Source organism: Gymnodraco acuticeps, unplaced genomic scaffold (genome assembly GCF_902827175.1).
Source record: "Gymnodraco acuticeps unplaced genomic scaffold, fGymAcu1.1, whole genome shotgun sequence".
Lineage (NCBI taxonomy): Eukaryota > Metazoa > Chordata > Actinopteri > Perciformes > Bathydraconidae > Gymnodraco > Gymnodraco acuticeps.
In genome coordinates, this window is record NW_022991628.1 from 325,125 (window position 1) to 351,325 (window position 26,201).

Genomic DNA, 26,201 nt, shown 5'->3' on the forward strand with positions numbered 1-26,201 from the left:
CAGAATGTTTATAGCCATTTGTAGTCCTTACATTTATGAAAGGATAAAACAGAGAAATCAATATAAAACACAAACACAGGTATTATTTGAACAGTATTCACTTAACTGCTACTATTGATAAGCACCAGAGAAACCCAAGGGACCTCTCTTAATATTACAACCACTGTAGCTCGTTCTAAGTTGAATGCAAATCAGGACATGCTCTCACCTTCCCCCATCTTCCTTTGTCCTCAAAAACACATGTCAACAGGCCCCAAATGCAGCTCACAGTTTTACCCAAATTATTCTCATTTTAAGCTTATCCATAGTTTGCTAACATGAATAAATACAAATATAACTCTACAGTGTATATATATTAATGCTGCCCATTATGGGCACAAGCAATTTTCACCCATTTATTAATTATATGTTTTAAATTTGAGTGTTTCCTATCCCCTAAACCTCCAGGGATGTACACAGTTTAATACTGGCAACTTCTTATTATGGGAAATACGAAAACGTCTTTTAAAACTACAACTCCCAGTAGAGACGTGCCATAGATAGAGAACATGTTGCGAAACAGAATAGCCAGCATGTGTAGTTCTGGGGACGGGGTGGGGGAGGGGGGGACGCGGTGGACCCGTTCAAATCCAGTTTTGGACAGTCTGCTGTGGTTCCATCCCATTTCAAGTGCTGTTCGAGGCTCGGCGTAACTCTCGGAGCACACTCTCCAATCACAGAGCTTGAGGACTATCACGGGGTTTGTCAAACAGAGCACATGGTGTAGTCCAAACGATAGCTGGGGATTCTGGGTAGTGTAGTGTCTTCTGCTATCCTTTACTCCGAAAAAATATTTGTTTCTCCGAATCGAAGGGGAAAAATACAAAAGCATTGCACACAATTTAAACCAATCAATGTTGTGTAATTAACAAGGATAATCTGGTGTTTTTTAGTCGATGAGTAGTGCAGATATCACTGTAAAATCAATCGACAGTAAGAGGAATACTTACTTCCGGGTGTACAATTCTCCGTTATCCAATGAGAATGGACGCTCACATTGCCTTTAAGGGCAGCCGACACAAACAAATGCCGTGCTTCCATGAGCGTCATTACCAGTAGAAATACATTGCTTTTAAAATCGTGCTGTGCAACACGAAAAAAAGGGGGAAATCGTGTTGGTGAACACGAATCAATAGATTGAAAATCGTGTTGGTGAACACGAAATGCCATGAGACTGGGTTGTAACTCTATAGCATTCCGTTTTTGCAACAGTGAAATTGCAAAAGAAGGCAAGCAGGCATACCATAGCATAAACCAATTATTTTCTCCAAAGATTATTTTACAAGAGACTAAAAACCACACACAGCTTCTTCACCTTTCAACTTTTATTGAATGCCCTTTTGGAAATAAAAAAAATAATTGACATAGTTCCTTTTATGCTCGTGTGCAGTTCTTTCCGTGCCCATGAACTGTGGTTAATATGTGAGATACAAAGTAAGTGTGAAGGTAAACTTCTGTTGTTGCAATGTTGAGGTAGAATGAAGGAGTCTGGAACCGTTGTTAGCCAAAAGCACTGAGAGTTTTATTGGAGAAAGTACAGACAATACGGCCGGGAGATCATCTTAGTTTCACACATGTCCAGTGCTCCACCAGCGATCTCTGAACCAAAAGACACAAAACATCTAACCAACACGAGGAGAGGCCGGCCCATAGAAAGCCCGCGTATACCTAATCAATAGCCGATGCGAGACAATGGTCTGCTTGTCTCAAAGAGATGCTGCCAGGTCAACCCTCCCCCACGGACATAGGAGAAGCGTTTGACCTGTGACCTCAACCTACAGAGGAGTCTCTGACTGACTACAAGCAGATGTTTGCAGTATCTCAGACTCTAAGGAACCATAAGAGACTCTATAAACAGATCAGATGAAAATATTCTCTTACAGTAAGCACCTGGACTAGACACATTCAGACAGTCATTATGTTACAGTTTTTGTACTGCATTCTTTCTTCACAAAAGAAACACTAAAGAAGTTCACCCTAACCCAGAAATACTCAGAGATGACTTCTTTTATAGACTAATACAGACTGATTGCTGATTGCAGTGTTGTGTAAAAAAAAGTATTATTACAAAAGGTGCTCAACACTTATATAATCAAGTAAGTAATTGCTATCAGCTATGAATATATGTGTTCCATTTGTTTGAAACAGTTAATCCAAAAAGTGTTATACAAGATGTTTAGTATTTAATAATGAGTTATTAGCAGATCCTATTTTCATTGTTGCCAAGCAATTAAAGGTGGAGTATGTAATTTATTTCAGAAACACTTTTTGTTATATTCCATGGAATGCTCTTAACATCCCGATAGCAATGAATATATTAAATGCTTTGACAATAAATACATTAAAACATTTCATCTGTGGAAGCCGTAGTACTGTAAAAAGCACGACCAATCATTTTAGCCGGGGCTAAAATAACTGGATGGCCTACCTGCCTGTCAGCCTTCCATCTGTGCACAAACTTATCTCGTGCTCTCATTAGTCATGTGGGCGTTCGTGTGTGTTGGAGGAGGGGCTCTGTAAGGTCATGTGGGCGTTCGTGTGTGTTGGAGGAGGGGCTCTGTAGCGCACTCGAGCGGGTTTCTCCAAAATTACCCACCCCACCTTTAAGGAAAATTGTAAAAGGTTTAAACTTGAATGTAGTTCTTGTTTATTTTATAGATTTTTTTTAACCAATTTGCTGGTGCACGATATATACATAATTCAGTATTTTTGTATCTGTTTATTAGTTTGTTGCATGTAAATCAATCAATGTTTAAGTCAAGATGTTAGTCACTTTCTCACAGTAAGGCATAAAGCTTATTAAATTAACATTTATATCAGTACTTGGTGTCGGCCAATGGACAAAGGTATGAGTACCGAGACAGTCAGATTTTGCATCCCTAATAAGAGGAGATTGGAAAAGCAGAGGAAGGGATTCATGAAGGAAAAAGGAGATCAAGTCAAAAGAGGAAAGCAAATGCAAGGACAGAGAAATTAATGAAGAGATAAACAGATTGTCACAATGAAAAGGTTTGAGAGTTGGAGGGAACGTGGGCAACACTGTTAAGCAAGAGACTCAGAAAGACGTAAGTGTTCTAACAAATTATTTTAAATAAGAGCAGCGGCTCATGAAGGTGATAGCATTCGGAATGCCTCCAACAAACCATTTAACATTCACCGCTAGAACCGACTGTAGATATGATTGCTTCACGCAATGCATCCAAATGTTTTTTTAAATATGAAATGCTGCCATCCAGGTCGTGAATTATTTTCTCCAATTTTGCTCATTCTGCTCTTTGATTTCACACCTGGCTCAGGTTTTGCTGATAGGGTTTAGACAAAGCATCTTCAACAATAAGTACCGTGAAGCATGACCAGAAATTGATTACTCCAGATGCTTTTACCTCAGTTGTTGCAACAAAGGTTAGTGGTGAGATAACATTTCCTTCTCCTCTCTTTGTTTCAGTGGTGGATAGCAAGGTGATCCTGGAGGGTCTTCAGAGGTACGGCCCCACGCCAATCTATCTGCCTGTCAACTACCAGATCTTCAACGCGGAGTCGGCGTTCTTCCTACAGGAGGCCAACCAGGACCTAATGAGGAACTCCAGCCTGCAGGCTCGCACTGAGTCTTTCTTCATCCACCAGGCCCGGCAGATGCCGTTTGTCAACGCTAGCTACGGGCCGCTGTCTGTCCAGCAGCCGGTCCCTCTGGATCTGCTGCAGACGCTGCCGGGGCCCTTCAACCCCCCAACCTTCGGTACATCATCAGCGCCAACATCAGCATCATCATCGCCGCCTCTCTTCACATTCAACTGGAAGGTCCACACCTATATCATCAGCGACAGGATTCACCCCAGTTGGCCAAAGGTCCAAGTGTTGTTCTACATCGCGGGGAGGGACTGGGATGATTACAGCGCCATCCACAAGCTGCCTTGCGTCAGGATGTTCGCCTTCCACGAGACTCAAGAGGTGCGCGGGACATGCAGGCTAAAAGGTGAGCTGGGGATATGCGTGGCCGAGCTCGAGCCCCTCGCCAGCTGGTTCAGCCTGCCCACAGTGAGACCGGGCAGGCAGAGGGTCTCGGAGCAAGCCCAGGGAACGCCTGTGGAGCTCTACTACATGGTTCAAACCACGGACAGCGGAGACTGCAACTTGGAGGATTCAAGGAAGGGCAGCTCTGTGCGCCCAGACCAGCAGAGGCCAATGGGCTATTACGCAGGGCACACCCCCATGCAGCGCATCGGCAGCGTCAGGCTGTTTCAGCCGCTGTCCGAGCTGAAGCTGGACAATAACTTTGTGGTGATGTCGCCCTCCAAACCCATCCGGCAACGAGAAACAGTCTCTACTTTTCTGGCTCTGTCTACGCTGTCCTTAGTGCCAATATTCACCCTCAGGTGAGTCAACCTCCTCCTTAGAGAACACTGTTCAATGTGCCACTCTACTAATCAGAGGTGGGAAGTAGTGGAGTACAAATACTTTGTTACTGTACTTAAGTACATTTTTCTGGTATCAGTACTTTACTCCACTACTTATTTTTCTGACGACTTTTTACTTTTACTTCTTACATTTTTAACACAAATACCTGTACTTTTACTTCTTACATTTTAAAAACAGGCTCGTTACTTTAGTTTTAATCTGCGTTTGGTGGCGTGATCATTATTATTTAGAGTCATTGCGTGCCTATTGATTTTAACACGATCCGTGTATCCTTAATTTCCTGGTCTTCTCTAAAGAAGAGGGCCCAATGAGAACTCGGCTCGATTATTGTTCTATTAATATAAAGGGAGGTCAGTTACTCTTTGAAACAGTTGGTAGTTATGGGTACTTTTTACTTGAGTACATTTCGAAGCCCATACTTCTTTATTTTTACTTGAGTAAAGAAGTTCAGTCAGTACTTCTACTTTTACCAGAGTATTATTAAACATGAGTATCTGTACTTCTAATTGAGTTAAGGATGTGTGTACTTTTGCCATCTCTGCTACTAATATTATCCAAACTCATTTAAACAGCCATCATCAGGCGTCAAGGAGTTAAAAAAGAAAGCATCGGTAGACCTTTGGAGGCAGGGGTGGATATCACTACAGCCATATATCTGAAAATGCAAGACAACATTTACATTATACATGTCACTTGTGTTTTTAGAAATGATGAGGCATTAAATAGAAGGATATTCTTAGTCATTGTTTGTCATAAATTAAAATGAGTCATAAAGGGTATAACTAATCTACAGCCTCTAGGTTTGTGAAATACATTTCACAGTTTGTAGGCAACACAGTTGTAGTCCCATCATGTATTTACTGTGGTGGCTGGGAGACATTACTTATAACAGTTTGTTAAATCAAAAATAATCTGCCGTTGGCAAAACTGGGGATTACTCTCTGGCATTTGAGATTAGAAAAATGTGCACATGATAAGCTTTTGATTTGCCACACCAGACTCCAGTTCACAATGTTGCCATGACACCGCTAGTCAACTGGCCAGCATTAGTTACGTCAACAAGCATTTTTATCTGGGTCATTCTTCTACCCTAAATCAAAATCTGACAGATGAAAGAAATATTAATGAGACCAACCAAGAGAGCCATCATTTAATCAATTACCTGGCTTTAATGTGTAGGGAAACAAAGCCAGACAACACTCTCAGATCCTGTTCCTGCTTTGCCTTTGCCAAGTAAATGCTAATTTGAGATGGCAGACATATTTTCTTTTGTGAAACAACATTATTTCAATGACAAATAATTGGTACTCATTTCAAAGTATTCTGGACATTCAAAGCACGAGCAATTGCAGTGATGTTCAAGTTAAGAAAAAAGCATAAAACTGAGGGCAAAGTTTAAAAATAGTTAATTTATGGTATATTTGTATGCTTACAGTTAGGAGTTCATGTTTACAGAATGTGTTCTTGTATTATTTATCTTGCTTACTCATAACATTATCTGAAAAAAACTTTTAATATACACATGTAGCTAATAGGCTTCTCTTTAGAAAGTTGTTAGTAGAGGCTACAGATAAAATGTTGTTTTCTTTAATTGCTATGGAATAAGCGTTTCACAGAAAGTGTTTGTTTGTGTTGATTGTGACCTTACAAGTCATTTTGGAGAGAAAATAATGAGTTAAATTATAGCGGCTAACACCTTCCAAACAGCATCGGCAGGGGATTCTTTTGACTGGATAACACCTTAATTACACCCTTGTGCTATTCAGGATGATTGTTTTCGTTACTCAGCTTCAAAATTGCTGTCTGAGTCAAATTTGTATCTGAGGTGATTCCACATATCAGCATCAAAAGTAGTTATTGATTCATTGAGCTTTGTCTCATACAGATTACCATTCAAGTGACTGTAATTGCTCCGTGTTGTGTGATGCAAATGAAGGTGTGCGGAATATGCATCCAACGGGCTACTTTTATGCCCGAGATCTAACTCATGGCAGATGAAACAGTTAGCAGCCTCAAAGTGGAGCTGTGACAGAGAGCCCTGGCAATTTGTCAACCCCGGGTGAGCAGGAAATCTGCCAAAAAGCCTCATTGCTTTTCGTCTCACTCCAGCGATGATGAACTCCCATGAAGTATTAGCACTCCCAGTGTGTGTTTATCACATTTGTCAGCATGTGTGGAAATGGGAACTTTATAGGCAGGCGGTATTTCTTCTTACAGGGCCTTTTTTGCACCAGCGTTGCACCCTGATCGTTTAGAAGTTCATATTTGTTATGTTTTTCCGTTGGGATAGCGCAGACTTTAAATTCAACCAAAATACCTCATTAGTGACCAAAAGATTAGACTTCAAAGTGTGAAAATCACAGGCTACTTAACACCACTTAATTGCTAGCTTAGCAAAGTCTGTAACTGAACGTACGGACGCTGATTGCTGTTCTTGCATCAGTTTTGTTGTGCCTTGCTTTTATGTTGTAAGGTTAAACCTGTGGATCAATGTCTTTTCATCTCAGTTGTTAGATTCCCTGATAATAGAAAAACTTTACTTGAAAATACTCTTTCAGGTCTTTATAATTCCCATGATGATGGTGTGAATACAAACTGTGATTACAGAAGGTGGGGGCTGGAGTCTTTGTGGATCCTTCCACTTGATGTGTTGAACGCTGTCTGTCAGTGTTTGTTTAACGGCGTGGGTGTGTTTATGGACGTTTACTTTAAAAGTAACCCTGGTGAGTTTCTCCCAGTGGTTAAGGCATCATTAACGATTTATGTTCTCTAGAGTTTCTCTCATCTTTACATTATCCTCCCCCATCCCCCTCCTGTTTTCAAAGGCTTAACATGTAACTTTCTTTCCTCTCAATTGAAGATGTTTCATTATTTTCAGCATTGTTTTGATAGGATTGCAAAACTCTTTTGGACTTTGGGGAAATAATGAGGTGTAAAATCCTCCTCCTTAATTAATTGAGATAGGATTAGGTGCATTTACAAGCATAAAACACCTTGAATTTGTCAAGCTCTTTATAAACTTTATTCAATACTATCAGCAAAATATAAAGTGAGACTTCTTTTTATTTCTTTTTGCCAATGTCAAACTTATTATGTAAAGTATACAGTATGTCCAAGGGCTAATATACTTCCCAATTTAAAAATCAGGATAACGTATTAGTCTGCTGAGTTTGCCTGTTTGAGCGCACCATATACAATCAGCAGGCTTACATGCACACTAACATTAGATTTAGTTGGATTACCCATCCATCATTTGGGTCACGGTTTAATATTTCAGTCTTTAAATCCTTAGCGGAAGTCTAACATGTGCTTTGAATGCAAATCGGTCCTTTTTTAGACAGATCAGAGCAGGGCTAGTGGTGGTGAATAAAATAGTTTGGTAACAGTAAATCAACTATTTTCATTTCAGCTAATAAAAAACATGTTATTGTTAGGGAATAATTTGTTTAGGTATTCAACCTTTGACACAGTTCATAATTTTCTCCTCTCACTGTCTCCTTTCTCATGGCATAGGCCTACGGCCTTGGGTATTGCTGCTGTCTCTCTTAAGGAGGAGCAGCTTGAGGTAGTTTACTGTTCAGGGACGTAGGTTCCCTGGCGCACATTCTTTTCTATGGACGAGAGCTCTAGTCCATAATTGTTTAGTCTCACTGATGAAGAATGTTGATTATGGCGCGCGGAGAGTTATGGTTACTGTGAAATGCGTAATGGCACTGCGCCACTGGCTGCACCCGACTTTTCTAGTACGAGGTGTGCCTATGGGTGCTGTCCTTTCATGGAAAGTGGTCACCACGGACGCATGTCTGACAGGTTGGGGAGGTATTTATGAAGGTCGCCCGGTGAGGGGTCTCTGGAGCAGAGACCTCCAGCGGGCGCACATAAATTACCTGGAGCTTTTAGCGGTGTTTCTCACCATAAAACGCTTTCTGCCTTTCCTCAGGGGACATCACGTCCTCGTGAGGACAGACAATACGACCACAATATCGTATATTAACCACCAAGGGGGTTTGCGTTCTCTCCAGTTACACACACTGGCGCGCAAACTGATCCTATGGCGCGGTAGACGTCTCCTCTCTCTGAGAGCGACGCACGTACCGGGAGTGATGAACCTCGGGGCAGATCTACTGTCCAGAGGTATACCACTTTATGCAGACTGGACTCTACATCCAAGGATTGTGAGCCAGCTGTGGGTGCGTTACGGCAGAGCCGCGGTGGATCTGTTCGCATCGAAAGACAACGCTCAGTGTCAGCTGTTCTTTTCGATGCGCGATCTAAATGCACCGTTAGGCGTGGATGCACTCGCGCACGATTGGCCCCCGGGCCTTCTGTACACGTTCCCACCCCTGGCTCTGATACCCCCAACTCTGGCCAGAGTGAGAGAGCAACGCCACACACTTATCCTGATAGCTCCGCACTGGCCAGCTATGTACTGGCCAGCGGAGATATATCAGCTGCTGTGCGGGCAGCCATGGCAGCTCCCACTACGCAGGAACATACTGTCCCAAGCGGGGGGGGCGATCTTTCACCCACACCCAGAGCGCTTGGCTCTATGGGCCTGGCCCGTGAGTGGTACAATCTGAATACAGTGTGACATGAAGCTGACCCTGGCAGCTGCCAAGCGAGCCAGTGGCACTCATGCACTATCTGTACAGTCTTCATGCACTCAGTTCGCCCCAGGGCAAACAGAGTGTGGTTGAAGCCCAACCCTACCTTTATCTTAAGGCGGTTGGTTCAGGTACCACATTTGACATTGAGGCATCCTCCCCGCCACTGTATTCCTCCGGGGAACAGCGGCCGGATTTGCCGTGTCCAGCCCGTGCTTTACGCACGTACAGGGACAGATCAAGGGTGCTTCGTCATAATGACCAACCCCTTGTGTCCTGGGCTAACCCTTATAAGGGCAAGCCTGTTACTAAGCAATGGCTCTCCCACTGGTTTGTGGAAGCAATTGCTTTGGGGCCCATATGAGTCAGAGTTCGCAGGCACCCTCGGGTCCGCGAGCTCTTTCGACTCAGGGTCTGGCTGCATCCTGGGCTCTGTCCAGGATGTCTCCCATCCAAGACATTGGTGCAGCGGCGAGCTGGTCCTCGCCGCTCACTTTTGTCCGCCTCTTAACAGGCTGGACGTTCTGCTCCCAGTGTGACTCAAGCAGTGCTGGGCACCTGGTTGAGTCAGAGCTCTACCTGTTAAGTTCTGGTTGGTTTGGTGATTTTCGAGATAAGTTCGTCTGACAATACGGGAGCTACAATTTCCCATAGTGAGACATCGAACGGAGTGTTATGAATGAGAACTATAGGTTACTTACTTAACCCCAGTTCTCAGAGTAACATGAAGTGAGATGTCTCACCAGACGGCCCTCCTTGCTATGGTGAAGCGAGAAGAGGTGCTTATTTTGAATGATGCATGCGTCGTGGCGCAAGCTACTTATAGGGGGTGAATTCCCTGACGCTGACGTCAAGATCACCAGCCAATCAGGATTGGCGTAATGAGATTGATGCTTCTGTTTGCTCCGCGATGAGGCGCATCCCATAGTGAGACATCTCACTTCATGTTACTCTGAGAACTGGGGTTACGTAAGTAACCTATAGCTCTCTGTGTGCCGCGAGGCAGGAGAAAGGCGCACAGCTGGATCCCTGACGTCACTCACTCTGACAGGACACCCAGTACAGGGCGTGTCAGAGAGGAAAGGGAGACATCCCTCAAATAAAATTGAATAAATGAACAGGGGGAAGACCAAGATGCAGCCGTGCAAATATCTTCCACTGACATTCCTCCGCGCAACACCGAGGAGGAGGAAATTCCTCTGGTTGAGTGCGCTTTGATATTCTCCGGGGGCTCCCCCCCAGAGGAGACATATGCCTGTGACACAGCCTCACACAGCCAGTGTGACAGCCGTTGTGTAGACAGAGGTTGCCCGATCGAGCGCTCTCTGTAATGCACAAACAGGCGCTGAGAACGGCGCAATGCCGCCGTGCGCGCTACATAGCAGACAGCGCGCGCACCGGCCAGAGGAGATGAGATGTTTCTTCTTCCTCCGACCTCTTGCATCCCATGGAACTGCTGGGTGGAGAGGCTTCTTTGTGATGTGCCGTAATGGTCGTCATGGTGACGTGCCGCGCCCTCGCCGCTGCTGCCCGTGAAGCAAAAAAGCTGCGAGGGAGTTTCCACACGCTGCATTCCACTCTGTCTCTCATCATGAGGCGCGTACACGCCCAGAGGATGAGAGGTGTGTGTATGCTGTCCTCACGAGGCGTTATAACAGTGCTCGTGGATTTATTATGACCGTGTGTAAGGCATATCTGGGACAGAGGAATGCCTCGAGCTCTGCAGTTTATAAACCAATAGGTTAAAACAGCAGGCTTCTGCAGTGAATGAAGCACCTCTGGGGACTCCCCCTGTGGGGGAGACCCAGGGGAATCCCCCCCGTGACCGGCTGATGCTAATGCCGAGCAGCTGCATTACGGAGAGGGCTGTGTGGTTTGTGACACGCCAGAGGAGAGCTGTCAGTTTCTCACTCGCTGCCAGAGAGCGCTCTGCTGCTGGCTGAGTTTTTAATTCCACTCCAGATAACGTTTGTCTGAGAGGGAAGGGAACAGCTCTTCTTCCAACTTGTTATGAAACCCAGGCTTTGACAGATGCGATATGAGATATACCGTCTGTAAAGCGACTTCCTCCCTGGAGCGAGCCAGCAAAGCAGGTCGTCCAAAGGAAACCACCCTCTCATCCCTCCTCTGTGTAGCGGCTCCAGCCTTCTCTACACAAAAATGGGAGGAGCCAGGAAATATCCAAACGGCAGACGATTGTCTGGTCTGATATTCCCTGAAATGAGAAACCGCAGGAATTTCCTGTGTTTCGGGATGATGGGTACGTGGAAGTATGCATCCTTCAGGTGGAAGTGAACCAGTCGTCCTGGTGAACACATTCCAGCCCCTGTCTCATTGCCCCAGTCTTTTTCGGGATTAGAAAAATAACTGGAGTGAAAACCCCTGATTTTCCTCCCTTTGAGGAAACCTGGAAATATCCTCTTTCAACAGGAGTTCCAGCAGCTCGGATTTGGAGCGCAAGACATAGCTTCTGGGAGGACAGGGGTGTTTCCTGTTTCCCATTGAACTGTGGGGGGCTTTTTCGTCACCACGCTGCGGGGTGTGACACGTCGAAGGAGAGCTGTCAGCGTGTCCACTCCACTCTCTGCCGTGAGAGTCATGCTCTCATGCGGGCTGAGTTCAATTCCACCCAGGTACACAATACTCTGGGCTGGAATGGGACAGCTCTTTTCCCAATTTATCATGAAACCCAGCTTTGACAGATACGATATGAGTTGTACCGTCTGTAAAGCCGCTTCCTCCCTGGAGCGAGCCATGCAGCAGCAGGTCGTCCAGGTAAAAATAGTACTCTCATCCCTCCTCTGTGTAGCGGCTGCAACGCCGTCTCTACACACTTTGAAAAAGTACGAGGAGCCAGGGAATAGCCGAACGGCAGACGGTTGTACTGGTACACTATTCCCTGGAATGAAAACCGCAGGAATTTCCTGTGTTGCGGAATGATGGGTACATGGAAGTATGCATCCTTTAGGTCTATAGAGGTGAACCAATCTCCCTGGTGAACACACTCTAGCACCTTTTTGACCGTCAGCATGTGAAACAGGTCGAGGATGGGTCTCATTCCCCCTGTCTTTTTCGGGATAAGAAAATAGCGGGAGTAATACCCCTGATTTTCTTCCTCCCGTTGAACTGTGGGGGGGGAGGCGAACTGCAGGGTGTACCCTCTGCTGATCAGCCTGTTCATCCATCTGTCCATCAAACACATGCGCTGCCACGCCGAGAAACACTCTGACAGCGGGCGCGCATGCTCGAGATGTGTTGTGGTTGTCATGACGACGAGCCACGCCAGAGCCCTCGCCGCCGCTGCCCGTGAGGCAACCCAAGGTGGGCCTAGAGCGAAAGGGCTGTGCGGAGGCCTCCACACGCTGCGTATCACTCCGCCTCGCATCATGAGGCGTGTACACGCTCAGAGGATGGGTGGAGGTGTGTGCAGTAATATCCACATGAGGCGTTAACACTGCGCTCCTGGGCTTATTATGACCGTGTATAGGTGGTGTATCTCGGATAGAGGAATGCCGCGAGGTCTGTGGTTTAATAACCGAAAGTTATAACCACCAGAATCCTGCAGCGAACCATGCTGCCTACTAATCACCAGATTGAAGGCAGCTGGTGTAATTACTGTGCTCCGCAGCTTATTAATCGATAGATTAAATAGCGCAGGCTTTTGTACCGAACCCGGCTGGCTATTAACCGATAGGTCATGGCAGCTGGCTCACCGGCCAGAGTGGGGGATATGTGAAACACATTTGAAACTGATGACTCAGCCAACGAAATAATCTTCTTTTATTTTCCTCACACTGTCTCCCCAACCGTCAAGGCCGCTCTGTTTCCTCGGCGGCTCTCATGGAGCAGACGCTGAACGGGAGTACCTCACTCCCTTTTTACCCCCCCTCTCCTGGTGGGGGGGCGGAGGCCCCGTGAGGCAACCCAAGGTGGGCCTAGCGAAAAGGCTGTGAGGACGCCTCCACACGTTGCATTCACTCCGCCTCTCATCATGATGCGCGTACACGCTCAGAGGATGGGTGGAGGTGTGTGCAGTGATAACCACATGAGGTGTTACCACGGCGCTCATGGGCTTATTGTCACCGTGTGTAGGTGGCGTATCTCGGATAGAGGAATGCCGCGAGGTCTGTGGTTTAATAACCAAAAGTTATAACCACGGGAACCCTGCAGCGAACCCTGCTGCCTACTAATCACCAGATTGAAGGCAGCTGGTGTAGTTACTGTGCTCCGCAGTTTATTAATCGATAGATTAAAATGCGCAGGCTTTTGTAACGAATCCTGATGGCTATTTAACCGATAGGTCATAGGCAGCTGGTTTACCCAGAGTGGGGGATATGTGAAACACATTTGAAACTGATGACACAGCCAACATGTTGGAAAATAAGCTTCTTTTTATTTTCCTCACACTCCCCCGGTGCCCCGGCCGCCGCTGACGGACGATTCTGACGCCTCGGCTGCTGTTGCTGCTGGTGTCTGTCCGTCTGCCGCTGTGGCCGGGTTGGCTGCTGCTGCTGCCGCTGGTGTCACTGCTGCTTCACCGCTGGCTGTCCTCGCCTGGGACACCGCCACGGCTGCGCACAGCGACGGTGGTGTGTTCTGGATGGGCTCCTGCCCACCCCAGACGTCTTCCTCACCCGCAGCAGCTAGAGCGTCCGCCCTTCGCTTCCTGTCGGATGAAGGAAGACGCACATAGTGAGGACATGCGACCTGCTGGCTGAGAGCCGCGTCCGCGTGCTCTGGCCCCAGACAGGCTGCGCATATCGGATGCAAATCGTAGCTCATAATGTAGCCCGTATTGCACGAAGGGCACATACGGACACACTCTTTATTGCTCATGATCAGAGATGGGGTCGTTACTAAAAAAAAGTAATATATTACATATTACATATTACTTTAAAAAAAAGTAATATATTACACTACTTCGTTACTCTCTACATAAAGTAACTCGTTACTTTACTCGTTACTTTACTTATTACTTTACTCGCAGGGCCGGCCCGCCCCTCCCTACAGGCAGATCACGCAGACTGCGGCGCACCTACAGTGTGCGCGCCACAGTTTTGCCTCTGCGAGACTCCACTTGCACCCCCAATTACTATTGCATTAAGGAAGACAGCACAAGTCTTTCATTTTATATGCTCTAAAATTGGCTACCAGCCTACCACAACAAGCTAACAGTCTGTGAAACGTCAAGACACTAATTAATTAAACCAGTTCAAGACGCATTATTCTTATCATTCTTTATGAGCGCAGTAACGGTAAGGTATCTAATTACTTATTTATTTAGTATTCCATAACTTAGTAACAGAGATGGTCAAACTAAAGTGGTAGAGACATGGCAGAATTCCTACAATGAAGCGGGGCATTGAACTGTTCACCCGTGAGAGGGCGATCAACAAAAGAGAGCGAGCGGCCCCTTTGAGGGAGTTTACAGATGAAAAGACTCAACCATGTTTATGCAGCACTGCACGTGGAGATGTGGTCTCGCAAATCGCGCAGATTACATAGGCCTACATGTATATAAACCTGCGGCGGAAACCCCTCTAGTCTGTCAGTGAGTGTGATTATTTTATAAAAGTAACGAAGTAACGCGTGTCGGGGCAATGTTAGTAACTGTAGTGTGATTACTAAATTATAAAAGTAATGCGTTACACTACTCCGTTACCGACAAAAGTAATATTATTACACCCAACTCTGCTCATGATGTTGCTTTTCTCATGCTTCAGTAAACTGCTGGTTGCTGAAGAAAAGAGGGAGCAGATCGCCGGGCAACCTCCCTATTTATACCGGAAGGAGGCCCGGGTGCGGGACTACAAGTGTTTTCAGTACTGCGCGGGGGCGCAGAAGGGTAAACCCAATAGCGATAGCCTTAGAGGGCGAAGCCATATACGAAATAGAACAAGACACAGGTCAGGAGGGAGGAGAAAACACAGGGGCACCAGGTGAACACAATCGGGTAATTAGGTACTGTAGGAGGGAACACAGACAGACAGCAACAGGCAAGACAGGGGGTGAACACTCTTCAAAAATAAAACATGAAACCAAAGACAGAAAAAGACAAGACAAAACACAACACAGACAGAGCCGTTTCTCAATCGCGAGGAAACTGGCTTCCAAGCCAATATTTCAAGGATACTACGTCATCGAGTGCCGCCGAAGGACTGTTCCAATCTCCAGCATACTTGGAATTCCACCGAGGCCGCGTCCTTGGTTTGGGGGTAATTTCGAGGCTGCACATGGGTAGACTTCGCGTCCTTCAAATCCCCACAATGCTTTGCGCACGGACCAATTTCCCCAAATCTGTGGCAGAAAATGTAAGGCGGGGCCTCTCATATGACGCACACCTGCACACTTGCTAGCCTGTTCCACTCTTCGTTTTCCGAATGCCAGGAAGGATTATTGCCTAGCTTCTGGAGGAAGTGACGCGGAAGACATGTGCTACCAAGCAAGCATCCTCGCGATTGATAAACGGCCAGTGTCTCTCTGAGTCCTGACTCTCCATTGCTACAGAAGTTTCCCCCACAGTTATAAACTAATGCTCAATGTTCTAGCATAAAAGAAAGAGCTTCCTGTTAACCTCCAAATGACCCATAAGGCTTTATCTGATGAGACCGATGACCGAAATAAAGAAGAAGGTTGCTGTAAAGGCCCTGACACACCAAGCAGTTACCAGAGGACTCGCCGACGTCGGCTGTTGCGTCGCGGTGTTCTCCTGCGTCTTGGCCATGTGTCGCACGGGAACACACCGCAAAGACTTCAGTGCGTGAGTGGCAATAACTCTCCTTACCAGCAGGCGGCGGTAGTGTGTATTCGTCATTAAAAATAGGCAACAACCGGAAGACAGAGAAGAAGAACAGACTGCGTGATATAAACAACAACAAATAGCGTGTGCAAACTGCAGCCTGGTTATGATCCACTGCTGTCTGCCAGTCTTTGGTGCTCCACAACTACCCGAAGGGGCAAGTCTCCTGTACCGGGTGTACTGGGTTCGCAGAGAATCCCACTTCTTCCTCAGCTCTTTCTCTGAAGCACACAAATAAACGAAGTAAGCATTGTGGCTAGTTAGCATGTCCAATTCATATCTATATGCAGTGCCAAACTGCACAGCTAGCAACAGCTAGCAACAAGATAACAACAAAACACAAGGTTGAAATAACAAATTACATTTCACGTTAACGTCACTATACGCTGGCAAACAATAAAAAGCCAACAATATCTGCTAAAGAGCTCAATTGATGAAAAAGATAATCTTACCCGAGAAACCAAGTTGCGTTTCAATCTCTCGCCAGAGTCCGGTTTTCACTACTCGGTTCGAGTACCTTTTCTCTGTGATGTCGTACAGAGCTGGCCTCTCCTGGATCAATGTGATGAGCAGGTCTTCGTTTGCGTAATTCCAGATCGCCATGATGAGATGAAAATGAATATCAGTCTGTGTGTGCCTTCTTAAATTGTTTGTTTACGTCCCTCACTTCCGTTTCGCTTCTCATGCACTGATTCGCTAGCTGAACAGCCAATCAGAGTGATTGTTTGGTCCGACTGCCAGACCCGATGCATGGCCGATTCAACGAGATGGGTCTGGCTGCAGACCGCAGCAAGGAGGCGGATCGTATAGGGGCGGATCGTATAGGGGCGTTTCCTAACTTTTTTTATCCAATAGAATGACACTCAGCAGAAATACATACTGTAGGTGACAGTAATGCAATTTAAGGGATTCCAGCTGCTTTTATAAATCTTCGCAGAATAAGTCATTCGTTCTTTCACGATGGCCGAACAACAAGTTGAAACAGCGGTAATAGTATTTTCCAGAGATGCATGTTTATATTTATTGTAATGTCATTTTTCTTAACACACAATTGTCTCGTTATCAAAGTACAACATTGACTGTCCAACCTCGTTACAGCGTTAATAAAGTAAATAATAGTTGTATGTGGTAAAAATGTTTGTGGTATTAAATGCTAACTTAGCATGATGCTATAAAAACGTTGGCCTATAGTCCCGTTTGCAACCAGGCCTACTCTACTGTTGTAATAACGTTAAGCTTAGATAGGTCAATAGATTATCAGGCTCGGTAACAATACTGATTTGTGTTACCAAAGCTGATCATCTAATTGACCTAAGGTTAGCGTATATGCTGTGATGCTAACCAGCACTTAGCATGATGCTAGTGTACTCTTGTATTATCTTGGAAATATAAGTAGGCCTGCCCTACATACTGTAACTTAATCAAATAATATGGTATGGATTCGGATAGACAACATGGCTAGCTTGGTTGGTTGAATTGAGTAATAAGATGTGCGGTACTGATTAAGGTTGTAACTGTAACAGTTTGTAACTACTAGTTGTAATGAACCAGACGAGAGACGGACGCATCCTTTCACTAAATGTCGGCTGCTAATCAATATGTAAAAATAACACTTCGGATGTGTCTTCTATAATTATGTAACATTAGTTATGGCATCATCAGAAAATATGAGCTGGCAGGATTCTGCAGCATTGACTGTTTCTATGATGCTGGAGGCACCTTCCAAGAATAAAATGTTTGTTTAATAAAGACTTTCCTCTTTGTATCTACTGTATATATTTTTTATTTTTTTATTAATCTTACCACCAGACACAACATGAACAAATGAATGATACACATCAGGACAGTAACTTAAACTTCAATATTTTAGGTGTACAGAAACATCTACTCATGTTGTTAAATGATATACAGCAATATCTTCCATAAAACGTAATTGATTTGAATAATAATTACTACCACTGCACCGTGAAAAATGATATGTCTACAATTTATGAATTTGTCTTCTCTGTGGGTTGTATACTCTTCATTCTTTATGCAAATTAATTATAATTATTATTTTTCAAAGTTTGTTTATGATTCATTCAAAGCATTAAAATAAATGAGAAACAGAGAGCGTCATATACCTTTAAGAAATACGTGGGGGCGGGGTTCATAACCCTTTAGGAAACGCCCCTATACGATCCGCCCCTATATGATCCGACTCCTTGCTGCGGTCTGCAGCCAGACTCTATTGGATTCAACATGTTGAATCGGCCATGCATCGGGACAGGCAGTCCAAATAAGGCGTGTCACGGTCGACGGTGCGGGACACACCAAATTGAGTTTGGGCGACAGGACACGCTTCGTCTCCCGACTTACGAAAACAGCCGAAATCGGCCTGGTGTGTCAGGGCCTTTAAACATGTAAACACCGAAACCTTCAATATGACAAAAAAGGCTACATAATGACTGGCCCATCTTTTTTCCACATGGTACCATGGAAACACATAGAGAAAAATCATTCAAATAAATGTGTCCCTTATCAATCTTGGTTTCCTGCTTTTAAATACACTTTTTAAGTTCTTAAAAATCATAAAATGTGACGGTGAAGGGCTTCACTCGGAGCTACTGCACTTTTCATTATCTTCAATCAACTGTCAAGAATCAAAATATTCCTTGACTCATGCTAGGATATCAACAGCGTGACTGAGATTCTAAAATCATGCATCGCATTACTTCCAACGCTCTACGGTGAAAGCTGTATTATCAAGTAGGACTAATTGATGTGCCTCATGAGGCGTAACATATGTGAGTGATAACATTTAATATGTATCCTCAAGTTATCCTACAAACCAATGCCCAGACAGCGCCTTTATCTCACAGCAATATCAGAACAATTAACCGCAGAGCTATTTAAATGCCCATTTTCTCTCTCGTCTGATTGTTTAATGGGTTGTATTTGATCTTCTCCAAATTAATCTAATTAATGTGAATGTAATTGCAGGCTTTTGACCTCAGCTGCTGGAAAAACACAGACAGTCATGAATATGCACACATACACTCGCATGTGTGCACACAGATATGCCAACACTCGCACTCGTCCATAGCCTGGACCTGCCTCGAGCTAACTGAGAAGTCATGCTGTGTTTGTCATGCTAAAGGTTCCCGGCGGAGTCACTAATTCTCTGCTCCCTGCCTCATTAGCCACGGAGAGTGGCGTAACAGGTTAGAAAACGCTTCTCCTGCTACTCCTTATTCAACATGCAAATGAAAACACCATTTCCTCCTGAACAAATTAACAGGCATTTCAAAAGATAAATTGCCCCAGCTGTATTGTAAATTTGACTAAACAATCCAACATATTCCCACAGAGCCCCCCGGGGGCAGTGCTGCTGATGAATGCAAATGAATTGCTAATATCTGAGAGTGTGAAGGTATAAGTATGGGATTCTTCACGCTGTGTCCCAAACAGTCAGCAACTTGTTATTTAGGGGATTTAGATTGTGAAGGCAGCAGGTTGAGTGTTTGGACTATAAATAAAGATTTAGCTGAGCCCAGCTTGGAGTTTTTAGGACATGATGCAGTGCTTCGTGTCAGCTGTTTGTGATCCTTAACACGGTTCAGGTTTACAGGTCCTGTACTTTGGCTGTTTGTTGTTGGCCAATGTTTGCTGGAATATCAGCAGGAGAAAAGGTTGGAATAAAGATGTTCTCACCAGTGTATTATCTTGACTGCATTACTCTGGGAATCAGTTATTGGTAAAGGTCACCCAAGCCAGGTATGTCTCTTTTTTTCCATTTCCATGTCTGTACTTATCTGTACCTCTCCTTGTATTTCGTCTGCCACTCTGCCTTGGTTTCTCTCCCTTCCTTGTGTTATTTAACCTTTCCCTCCCTCTCTCTATATATGCCCTTTCTCCTTTTTCTTTCATATTCCCGGCTGTTCTTAAGCTTGACATGTTCCCTTTCTTTGTGCAGTATAAAAAAAAAAACCCTTGGCTTTTTATCTTTAAATATTAGGTAGACTCTTATTTTAAAAATGAAAACTGTCTCATTGTACCCTGCCCTTCTTTACCCATCTCCCTCTTTCTGTTTGCTCGGTGGGATCTTCCGTGCTCACCAGCGTTTACTTTGAAAGCACAGCCTTTTCTCATCCCCTCATTAATAAGTAATTAGTCATCGGCGGCCCGGGGAGAGTGTTCAGTCACTATTTAGATACCACTCTCTATTGGGCTCTACCACCACAAAGCAATCACCAGTTGCCCGCAGCAAGTAATAAATCCATGTATTTTTCTACCATAATGATTTTTCATCACTTTTCCCCTCTTGAATTTGTGTCAACTGATGAATTTATTCGACAGCGGCAGTCGTGTATTGCCGTTGCGTTTCCCTGCTGTCTGTCTTTATTTTTCTTCTTTGCTCTGTCCATCTGCCTTTTGGAAAAGGCTACATGTCCCAGAGGGAATTTTGTCATCTCGCAGCCTGGCAGAGGCTCCTATGAATGCTGCGTACCATTCAGAGTGACACATGCCTCCAGGACTTTGAGTATCGACAGGGTCAGAGGTTTCTTCGGTTTCTTTTTCTCTCGTTGTTTGAACTTATGAAAGTCTTGTGGGCTTTTTATAAGGGCGGCCGAGGGAATAAAGGGAGCTGGAGTGGTGTTCTCCCGAGAGAGTGATGCTCCATGTCTGGTAGAGTGATAGGATTACTGAGAGCATTAGAAATATGCGTGGTAGGTACTGAAGAGAGTGTATCCAACATTCTAAGATGTTTCACCCTTTATAAAGATACCGCTCGATCTCATACAAAAAGGCTAAATGGCTACTGTCATGTGACCCTTTACACCCTGATCTCAACGTCATAACCACACTTTTATTTTCATTTTGAGTTATTAAATTGTAGTAGTTTTCATTGACTGTCATGTTATGCTCAAGGGCGTATGGACGGAGCAAAATAAAACAAAAAAGCTTCAGTTGCTTGAGGTTGAGCTAGAGAGAAAGTGACAGTGCACGTCTCACGGGACCCCCCGCGCCCATTTTTTTTTTTACGCTTCAAGTCTATTGATGTCGCATTGAATGAAGCCTAATATGCATAGACAGCTTTTTAACTCACACAAATATCCCGCTGTATATGGGTTTTGAGCTTATTATCCGTATCCACATTGATTGATCAAGGCTCACAGTCGGTCTTTGAGCTTGACTGATTCACAACAGGGCAGGAGAAAAAATCTATGAAGCAATAAACACTGTTGATTTCTACCCATGGAGCAGACATGAAAACTATTTTGGTTCAGTACATTGGTGCCGATCATCAGCCTGGTAAAGGCAGGTTCGCCAGCCAATGGAGAAGAAGCCTCCCGCCAAATTGCAGGGATGGGTAGTTTTTTCCCCATGGTAAGAACATATCCATCAAGCAAGTATTAAAGCTTTTCGCTTCAATTGAGGAAGTTGTATCTACAATTTGGGCATCCTAACCACTTTTCTGAGCCATCCTCATTAGTCTGCTGCACTGTGAATCAGCTGCAGATGGCTAACAACCTTCATGGCTGGGACTAAATAAGAATGTGAAAAAGCAAGAAAATATTCCAAATCACTCAAAGATGTTTTTTCGGATGCAAGAGACAAGACTGAATAACTCTTTTCATTTGATTCAGGCATAAATTACCCAGAATCAAAAATCAAAAAACAACCCAAAGACTTTTAAACTATGTCATTTCAGTTGTGAGATTCTGACTGTTTTTAAATGAAGTTTCTATATTACCTTTGGACGGCAAATCCATTCTCTGGATTATTAGACAATTACACATGACGGTTCACAATTACATTTGAGTTTTTAGTTATTTTTAACAAAGATAAAAAAGGAAATATTTTTGCTGCTGTAGCTCGGTAGTAACACATGTGGCTAAGACTAAGAGAAGCTGCCGTTTTTGAATTCACACTAATCATAGTCTGAAAAATAATGAGGTGCTCACTATTAAAATAGACACACATTCAACTTTGGTTATGCAGAGCGAAGCAAAAACACATGTTTGAACAGACTTGAAAGAAAAATTGAACAAATAGTGTGGGAAAATACTTCAGAAAAATATTGGAGAAAGAAAGGAACCTTGAAGTTGGTTAACATGAACAAAGCTTCCAACAAGAGATTGTGACTTTTTCGCCATGATTCTTCCAAACATAATCAAATGTATATTTTTAATTACAAATCAAACTGAAACTGAGTTGACATAACACCAGTGATAATTGATGTGCTTAACACTTGTATAACATCCACCATAATGAATGGTTGCTCACTCAGTACTGTGGACAATCCCCACAGGAGCAATTTGGGGTGAAGTGTCTTGCCCAGGGACACAACGACATGCTGACTGCAGTGGGGTTTGAACCCTACTATTCCACTGCGCCACACGCCTCCTTATATTTTAACGGGCAACCACTGCCTTTATTTTAGGGACAGAGTTGAAACTGGGAGTCAGAGGAGATGACATATGGAAAATGGTCCCAAACAGGATTCGAGCCTGGGTCCTGCCCTTGGGGTCCGACCCCCACCCAGTACATGGGCTCCCGTATGTTATTTTACGACATACACTGAACAAATTAAACATTGACTTCAATTAAATGTATTATGTCAACAGGTTCCACATAATTGTATTTGGTTAGTAGAAAGCAAAAGTATTACGTCGAACCAATTATTCATTATTTAAACTTAATATTATTGCTTTGGAACTAACTGTATACAATTATGACTAACTTATAATACATTTATTTAATAATAATAATAATAATAAAGTTTTATTTATATAGCACTTTTCATACAACACCCTCAAAGTGCTTTACAAAATGACACAAGTTAAAAACAAACAACAAGAAATTCCCCTCAGATTTTCTGTTAAGAACTATAAAGGTACATGCAGCAAAATATAACATTTTATCAGGTTAATAGACACATAGAGGTAAATAGTGGTAACATGTATGATAATACAAATAAAATTAAAATAAATAATGGTTTCTCTCTGACAGATAAGATACAAGACAACTGAGTCGATGCAACAATATAAAATATAAAACCCCATAACACAAAGTGAAAAACAACAGAAAGAAAAAGATTAAGACCTATACAATAAATAAAACAATATAAAGGTAGGTAAATAATAAAGACTAAAAGAACATTTAAGTCAACGTTTCAATTTTCTTTTACGGTATAAAAATTATCTAAACTTGATTTGACCACAATTACTGTACAACCATCACATACTGTCCTGAACTAAAAATAAATGTCAAAATATAGGCAAATAAAGATGTAAATGAGTACAGCTTGATCACACATCAGCATTGTCATTTTAAAACTACCATCAGAACAATCTGGATTCCAATTGAGAATTTTCTCACAGTTTTGTTGAAGCCAAATGCAATCCAGCTACTTTTAAAAACAAAAAAATACTAGGGCTCACTTGTCGGTGGGGACATATTTTTTTGGAACAGCTTCTGCAAATCCTTTACTTATCACACTGTTGTTAACATCTCCAGGCAACACTTCAACTCCAACTTGAGCAACACTGTTTACTCCAGCTCCTGCAATCGGAGTTGAAGATGATATATGTGGGGCTGGAGGGGTTGACAAACATGGTGGGATTATGTAGCGGAGCGGTCCTGGCAGAATAAGCACTGCTGGCTAACTTTGGGTTGGGCCGCCTCTCTCCCAGACAATCACATGCTTGGCCTTCTAATCACTGGCTTATCCTGCATGTTTCTCATAAGGATTTACTTTGATTTGGTTGATCCCACAGACTTGACAGCTGTAACGCAAACTCAAAGTCAAGCATATTTTAATGTGGACTTGAGGCGAAGAAATAAAGAGAGTGAGAGGAATGATGCAACGCTGAGGTTGTCAAACATCGTTAGACTGTTTGAGAAACCTGACAGTCAGCCGCCAAGACAGACAAAATGCTCTAACTCATTTCAGCTAGATAAGAAATGGTTTCACACAGAGATGGGTTACAGAGATTCACAAAGATTGAATCAGTGGAAGAGACGATAAAGAAGAAAGGGAGAGTCAAAAACTAAAGGTTGCAAGCAGCCTGATGATAGTTAACCCAAAGTAAAAAGATGAGTTGTTTGCCTGTAGGGAGTGAAATTAGCTTGAGTAATGACTCTCCCCATGTGAACTGTGCCACAGCCTTTGGCTTCATTCACAAAATGTCATTGATCTCTGAGGAAACCAGTGGGGAACTTCTGAGTGACTACTCATTTAAAGGCAGACAACATCAAAACCACTAGCCGTTTAAACTACAATCGATGCCTCGCTTTGGCTGAACAAAATCAAGGAAGCTGTGTCTCCAAATGAGCGAGGATCTGTTTGTGCAGTTGGCCTGGTGTTATCTGTGCCGGCTGGTTACCTCTGTGTCTGTTGATTCAGGGTTATTTTCATCCCAGGGCTTTTCTGGTTTCTCCTTTTGCTTTTTCAAAATAGTCGGGCAATTTCATAGCCTTCTTTTGAAGTTAAATAACATGAACGCAATTATCGTAGTGCAAACCTATTGACATAATGATAGAGTCCATCAACAGTTTTTTGAGAATAAACTACTGAGGAAGAGCGTAGTTTTGTGAGAAGTTTGCAACATAGGCAAGCTAGGCTTTACGCATGGATGTAATCTGCCAGAAAACAGAGAAGTAGAGTTCCCTCATCTCACCTATTTACGCGAGGAAAATTGAGAGTTCTTCATGAATTGGTTTCAATTGAGCCTAATATTGTCCATCTTTAACGACAATGACAAAGTTAAACAATGATTGTGATTCATGCAGCAAGGGTCATTAAAAAAAAAAAAACGGAAACAGCTGATTAGTAATGTGAGCTAGTGATATCAGAACATTATAAAGGCAAAGGTGTTTCCATTTACCATTTATCCCTCAACTAAAGTGTGCGTAAAATTCATTTGCACAGATGACATTTTCTGTATATTGTCTCTTCCTGAGTCTCTTCCTTCCATTGAGCTTTTCTAGCTCAATGGAAGAGACCCACTGATTCCTACACTGTGCATTTCTTCTCTGCTCTGTTCTCCTCCTCAGCCAACACCTTTTCGGCTGAGTGCAGCACATCCACTGTCACTCACTGACTCTCTCACATACTGGTTACACACCAAGAAGTCCCCAAGAGATCACTGCTACTCTTATAACACCATGCTGGCCTGCCAAGATGATTCTTCTAAAAGTCAAAACCATTCTCAGATGCTTTCATACGAGTAAGAACTAGTCAGATCCTTAGTGTGCCTGAATGTTTGGTCTGCGTTAGCATGCTAACAATAGCAAATTAGTTACTCTATAGTTTCAGAGAAATAAACAGTGTCTTCAATCTTGTGCGCATAGCTTTAAAGGTCTCCTATCATGCTATTTTTAGGCATATATTATGGGTCTCAGATATATAAAAATACATAAAAAACATATCTATGATGTGTTTTGCTCAAAATACCAAACAGATCATGCATTTTAGACATCCCTCATATCCATCTGTTTTAGCCCTGTTAGAGAACTGCTGATTCTGGGTCCTTAGCTTGAAAAAAAAGAGGAGGGGGAGCTTGTGCCTGTTCAGAATTCTACCCAGATACAGCTAAATTCTCCCGTGATTAAATTACATATCATGTTCCAAACCACATCAAGGATTATTTCTAAAACAGTATGGAGATCAAATGCTTTTTCTATTGCGGGTTTACCACAAGGTGAGTTCCTTTTTTAAATGTCCTGCTTTTTTACACATACTCTCTCCAGTACAGGTTAGCTCAGAGTGTTAGCGACGCTTGCTAATCCAAACAAAGACAATATTACGCCCAAAACACGTCACGCATTGTATCTGATAGCGACTTTTCTGATAGGGCCGTGGGTGTAAAACCAGCCCACATTTCCGATATTACTTCATATCGGACACAAATCTGGATCAGCTCCGTTGTACCCCCGTTATTAGAGATTTGGGTACGGAAGAAAAGAGAGAGGGTTTTGTTTTCTGACACTGTGTGAGTTCCCGACACACCGGGAACACATATTTATGTATAAAAGACGTCAAAAAGTGCATTTTGCATGATAGGTCCCCTTTAAGTGTCAGTGTGTGAATTCTAAACACCCTTCTGTTAAAGACCACACACCCCATGAACATAAACAGTTCAAATCCCTTTTTCTATGCATTATGGATAATATATTCATAATTCCAGCTAACAGATAATCACACAGGCAGAGAGGGTTTAATTAATCATAATAGCAAGGCATATACAAAGAGCTGGTTGAACATGCAATTCCAACAGTTTTTCACTCATACACTTGTGTTTGATTTTATCTGTATTTTCTGAAGCCAGCCAGACTGTTTATGTAGTTCTTGCTTG

General features: G+C 43.4%; 1 protein-coding gene across 1 annotated transcript in view; it reads left to right on the top strand.

Annotated features, from left to right (window-relative positions):
* Positions 1-26,201, top strand: part of si:dkey-112m2.1 (transmembrane protein 132C) — a 185,834-nt gene that overhangs the window by 64,666 nt on the left and 94,967 nt on the right. Inside the window, exon 3 of the mRNA XM_034198122.1 lies at positions 3,485-4,412. Within this exon, the coding sequence (XP_034054013.1) occupies positions 3,485-4,412 (928 nt within the window). The remainder of the gene's footprint in view (positions 1-3,484; positions 4,413-26,201) is intronic.